At 44.3% G+C, this 6,000-nt stretch overlaps 1 protein-coding gene across 6 annotated transcripts in view; it reads left to right on the top strand.

The window, feature by feature from the left end:
* Window positions 1-6,000, top strand: part of MAPK9 (mitogen-activated protein kinase 9) — a 30,871-nt gene continuing 24,871 nt past the window's right edge. For all 6 annotated transcript variants that reach the window (XM_040602965.1, XM_040602968.1, XM_040602964.1 and 3 more), the window contains exons 1-2: window positions 1-124; window positions 4,531-4,705. In XM_040602965.1, coding sequence (XP_040458899.1) covers window positions 4,584-4,705 — 122 coding nt within the window. In that variant the 5' untranslated portion in view covers window positions 1-124; window positions 4,531-4,583. The remainder of the gene's footprint in view (window positions 125-4,530; window positions 4,706-6,000) is intronic.

Below are 6,000 nucleotides of genomic sequence, written 5' to 3'. Positions count from 1 at the left end.
CTGGCGCGGCCTGAGGGGAGCACCGGGAGGCCATTGTGGCTGGGGCAGCGCTTCGCGCCGGAGGAGGAGGCGGCCCGCCAGTGCCGCGCCCCGTCCCGCCGCAGTTCGGCCGAGGGAGGAGACGGTGAGGGCGGCTGCCGTGAGGGGGGGCTCTGCGGGCGGCGGGGCCGGGACCAGGACCGGAGCGGGACGAGCTCACAGCCGCGGGGCCGGCCCCGTGACGACTGGAGTCCCCGGCTTGTCCCGCGGGCCGCGCTTGCCGAAGCGCGGGCAGAGCCGGCGTTTCCCGTCGGCCGCTTCCCCGGGCCCGGCTGAGCCGGAGGGAGGCAGGGGAGCGACGCGGCGGGGCCGGAGTCCCTTCCTGCTCCGCGCCTCCGCCGGGGGCAGCCCTGGCCGGGCCCGCCGCCCTTCCCCGTGCCGCAGTGCCGGCCCCGCTCCGCTCCCGGCGGGGGCCGCGCCCCTGCGTTGCGGCGCCCGCTGCTTCTCCGCCTTCTCCCCTCCCGCTTCGTGCCCTGCCTGGGGGGCAGCGCGCCGGGGGCGGGGGGGGCCCGGCGTTCGGCGTCCCCTGGAAGCTGTCGGTCCCGAGGGGTCGCGGGGAGAGCGGCCGAGCCGAGGGCAGGGCCGGCGCTGCGCCCCTCGCCGTGCCGGCGGGCCCGGGCTGTCCCCCGGCCGCAGTCGTAGAGGGGCTGTGAGGAGCGCTCGGCGCCGGGCCGTTACATAATTACACAGCAGCGTAATTAGTTACAGCTGATGCGCGTTTAAACTTTTTCCTTCTTCCCACCACCTTGCCCCGGCAGGGGTGCTGAGGTACATCCAGCGTGTATCTAACGGTGGAGCGATGCTGTAACAGGTAGTTGGCAAAGTCTTTTATCAGTAAGAGTTTGCATTGCATAAAGAAAAAAAAAAAAAAAGGACTTTTCAAAGAGCTGCCCAGGCGCGGAGCACCTGCACACGGCTGCCCGATGGGCATGGCTCCGCTACCGCTTGCTGTGCTTACCTGTTGCAACAGGCTGTTCAGGGGCTGTGAGTAGAGGGGCAGGAGAACTTGCTGTGCTTTTGTAGTTGGACTCATACCTGTTGATAATGTTGCTGTAAAGATTATAAAAACCTGAGCAATGCTGTTGGGTAATAGGCCTTAAACAGGCACACCTGAAATTGAAGTGCATTCACAGCAGTGAACAACAGAACAGGGACAGATTTTCTGCACAGAATTTCCATATCTTTTCTTTTCATATATGTATGCATTGTCTATTTGTTCTCTTAGCAGTAGAACTTTTTAGATTGAGTCTTAAAAATCAAGCTAAGTTTCTTGATATTCTTATGGTTTGTTGTCAATAACAACATTTCTGTGACTAAAAGAACCCTGAGAATGTGTTCCCAACTGCTACAACCTGTTTGCTTTATAAGCTTTTGACTTGAAGGTATCCAGAGGATAGATCTGGTTAATAATAACTTGCCATTTTAATGAATATCTTTTAGGGAACTGACTGTTTAATACAGGATGTGTGCTATAGCACAGTTGCTTTCAACTTCTGAAAACTTCTTAGTGAAATTCTGTATAACAACTCATAACCCTGGCGGTGGTAGGTTTGTTGTGTTATTTTTCTATTTATCTTTCACAAACTACAGGTTGAAAACCACTCTTGTAAGTTTCCTGCATATAATGTGCTCAGTTGGCTTTATGATTCTTACATTTCCCCAATTGTACAAGCAACTTATATATAAAAAAGAACAAAAAAACCCTACTCAATTTATATGCATCTTGTGCATGCTTTAAAATAGAAAAACATCCTGAAACATTGTAAACATGCTGTTGTAAATAAGTAGAAGTATGTTGACTATCCTGTGTCTTCTGGGTTTGCTGCTGGTCCTCTTTGGTGCAGCTGCAGCTAGGAAGCCATAAATGGGAACTTATATTTCAGAAATGGAAATAATGCAGATTTCAAAAAAAATCCTGTACAGAAGTGTGGAGTAGCTGGAGTGATAAATCAGATTATTTCAGATAGGGCAGTAGCAGCTCAGGCTTAAGAAACTTACTTGCCAGGTAAACTTTTCCCCTAAGCAATTGGGAAGTCTGTTTTTATTTGAGGGATCCTGCCCCCAAAATAGTCTACCTGAAGTACTGTGAACAGCTACAATCCTTAGGCACCAAATTTTACGCTAATGTGTATGTCTGAAGTAATATATGTCCTGATACATCCAAGCAACTTGCAGCCCAGGTGGAAATTAGGGATAGGCCAAGTACTCAGCATGGTGAATTGCAAAGGATGTCAGTACATAAAACTTGTGTGTTGTGATGCCCAGTTCCCTTTTTGGGTCTTGTCTAAAGAGCTTATCCTGATCTCTAAATGATTTTTAAAAGGTGGCATTGTGCAGGCATGTTCCTTAAAGGGAAGGATTCTCTAGTTCAGGGTAGCTTCCTTTTCCCCTATTTCTTTTTCTCCGTTACAGAAAAGTGTTTCATTAATCCATCAAGAGGTACAGCATAGTTCTTGTGTAGCTAACAGGTCTTTTAAGTTGATGCTCAGCTTACACAAAATCTGTACTTTTTTGGTTTTCTGTAAGTCCTTTTTAAAGATAGGATCTTGACCTTCCAATGTACTTTTCTTCCATTGTATGAAGATTCACTGAAAATACCATGGCTGCTCAGGCACTGTTAATCAAAAAATTTGGGATCTCAGAGTCCATAGTTTTGGGGTAATAAAAAGGGTTGGAAAGAAGAGTGGAGTTTTTTCCTGGGATGTAGTAGGAAAGGTTGCCTCTTAAGGCAGCTTTTTGGTCTTAAATTAATGTGTTTTGGTTGTGGAACTGCATCTGACTGCCCCTAAAAATATTGTACAGATGTCCTTCTCTTCCTCCCTGCTACTGCTGCTGTGTCAAAGGCAGAAAGTTGGTAGCTGACGTTTTCCCTTTGCTGACCCTTTCTCCTCTGCTTTTTTTTCTTAAGCTTTTAAGAGGAAATACTACGTGAAGTTACTGTCTAAATTGCAGCTAGAGATAATCAAGTTGAGTATCTGCTTCTCAAAATGCTGCTTAGATTTTGAGAAACTAGAAGGCAGAAGAGACTTTAGGCATTTCTTGAGAATACCTTAAGACTAACCGTTACCAGTTCAGTTTGCGCCCAGCCTTTATTAGGATTTGTAGATCTTTCGCCTGTTTTACTTTCACATTTCTTGGACTTCATCTGTCGGCTTAAGCCATGGAGAAGATGCTGCTCTTTCCTACGTGCACCTAACAAGGGAGTGGTCCAAATTCTAATTCTTGAAGCAACCAAACGCTTTTAGTGTGGCTGTAAGCCTTTCTAGGATTGCCTTCTGGGCAATCGAGCTTCTGCTTTTGAGGCTTTTCTGTTTTGCACTGGCTCACAAATATTCTACAAGTCAGCGAAGGGAGAGACTGGGTGCTTTTTCGTTAGCTCCGACAGCTGTACAGGCTGCTGGTTAGGGCAGCTGCTGCGGGGAAGGTGGTCTGCTCCCGTTTTCTGTCTCGAGGAACACTTGACAGTGCAATTTACTCTGGGCTGTAATGACCCTATCTGTCACGGTGAATGTGAAATTGAAAATGAGAGAATTTGTTAGAGACCTCTTCAGTAATTACTGAGGTAATTTTCTTGTAAGGTTTGGAAGAGGGATGGAGGCCCAGGAAAACTGAAGGTCTGTACTTTTGTTACTGTAGCACTTCAGAGCTAGAAGTTTAGTCCATTTCCTTGCTCTCCAATATAATTGCCTACCTCTAATTCATTCTTGACGGATGGATGTAACTTGCTGTCTACTATGGCATGAAATTCTCTTTCAAACTATAGCACAAAACTAATTCTTGCAGGACTGTAATTACACTAACTGATAACGTAGGATGTTATGGTGTGTTTAAAATGGGAGAATGGATTTGGGTAGGTATGGATCAGGGAAGGGTTGCCTGGCAGAGGCGAGGAGGCAGAGCCCTGCTTGAAATTTCTTAGTGAACTAGGTTGAAAGGGGTGCTGGAGAAACTGCAGCAGCCGTGGGCATTTTGGGGGCAGTTGTTTTATTTGAAACCTGTTTTGTAGTTATAATCAAGTCTTTTATTAAAACCCTGTTTCCTTCTATGTCTGCGGACTCCATGGGGTTTTGTTGTTGCTTTATCTGTGATATCAGTGTTTGAAAAACATCATTTATGATTTCTTTGTTGTAATACAGAAATTAATACAGTGCTAGGACATAGTAGTAATTCAGTTAGGGAGTAGTCTTCGTGGAGTAGGGAGTTGTTTGATTTGGTTAGTTTTGTTTGTTTTTACAGTTGTTTACTTAGCTGCTTTTTGTTTCAGGATTTGGAATAGAAACATGCATGGTTAAAGCTGTGAAGGGTGTAATTATTTGCTGTCTGCAAGTATTTTTCATTAGCAGTGGTAATACATGAAGTTGAAAGAATGCTTATTTAATGGTGTGCTATTGAAAAATTCATATGCATTAAAATATGTATAATAGATTTTCCATCTTGTCAGCCTGAAATTAGTGAGAGATTGAATATTTGCTTTCTTTCTTTTTCTTTAAGATCTTGAAAACCTTACCAGGTCCTTGAGAGAGAAAACTACATGACACTACACCATGAGTGACAGTAAATGTGATAGTCAGTTTTACAGTGTTCAAGTTGCAGATTCAACATTCACTGTACTGAAACGTTACCAGCAATTGAAGCCCATAGGATCAGGGGCACAGGGCATTGTTTGGTGAGTAATAAATACTTTATTTAAATATAAAAAGCTATAAATATAAACCAAAATTTGAATGTATTCCTGATAGAAGTGCCAGAGTGTAAAATAGCGATGATAATTTCTGTCTCTTGCTACAGGGTTATGTACTAGCTAAGTTCTAAAACACCTGCTTGCTATAGTTCATGTGCAAACCTATTTTTTTGTTTTGTTTTTAGGGGAAAATTAATATTTGGATAACTGCATAAATTAAAATGGTCAACAAATTGCCTTCTCATTAACGACTTTATTTTTTTTCTAGTTCTCACATTCCCCATGTAGTTATGATATTGCAGTGTAAGGTATGACAATGCGATGGTGAGAGATTCTGGGTTTTACTCGTTTCTTCATCATGGCCCCCTTTCTTCCCCCCCTTTTATTCCCGATCACTCCTGTCCATTTCTAGGAGCCATCAATGCAGTGCCTTGCCATTAACTGGCAGGATGAGGCAAATCAGTGTCATTGTCACTCCATGGATTAACCAGAAAGGGATGCTGTGTGAGGGGTTGGGCTGGCCGGCTCTTCCTTGGTGTGTCACCTCAGCTATGTGTCCAGCCTCCACTGGCCCAGGACGTGAGAGTCGTTAGTCTGATCCTGAACCTTAGTCTCTTGTATGGCACCACACCTCTGGGCCAGCTAAAGGTAAACACTTTCAAATGTTTTTTAGACTGCAGCAATCCATTCTACACGATCTAGTGCCAGCCCGTATTTTGTTAGGCAAAACTTACTTGGTAACAGCAGAAATGTTTATTGATGCATTTTTTTAATTCTATACACAGGGGAGCAAACAGATATGCTCAGAAACTCTCTAATGTTAGACTTAATCACAGTATGTGGTGGGCTGCTCATGCTCTGAATCCAGTTTGCAGTTTCTCTTCGTCTATAAATTCTGCAGGATAAGTGTGATGACTCATGTATTGTGAGCAACTCCTTATACAGCACCTGCCCGTGTCTTTTCAGCCTTTTCATAACCGTAATAATTTATATATGTAGGAAAAGAATGCATTTTTGTGAGAACATGCCTTTACTTTCAAATTATTTAGATACCCCTCTTGCCCTGCTAATAGGTCAAAAATAAGCAAAATGAGAACACCGTGTTTCATTCTTCTTTAGTGTGTTGGTTATTAGTGTTTGAATAAGATGTCATATAATGCTAACATTTTGCAGGTGTAAATATTCTTAGTTATGCTTGTTTTAGATGGCATGCAGGAACTTAGGGTGGTTGTTGTGTTCCTCCTTTCATTAGAAGTACTGCGTTTCTAAACTATGACTTA

Source organism: Falco naumanni, chromosome 8, assembly GCF_017639655.2.
Source record: "Falco naumanni isolate bFalNau1 chromosome 8, bFalNau1.pat, whole genome shotgun sequence".
Taxonomy (NCBI): domain Eukaryota; kingdom Metazoa; phylum Chordata; class Aves; order Falconiformes; family Falconidae; genus Falco; species Falco naumanni.
This window is presented reverse-complemented; position numbering and strand designations above follow the sequence as displayed.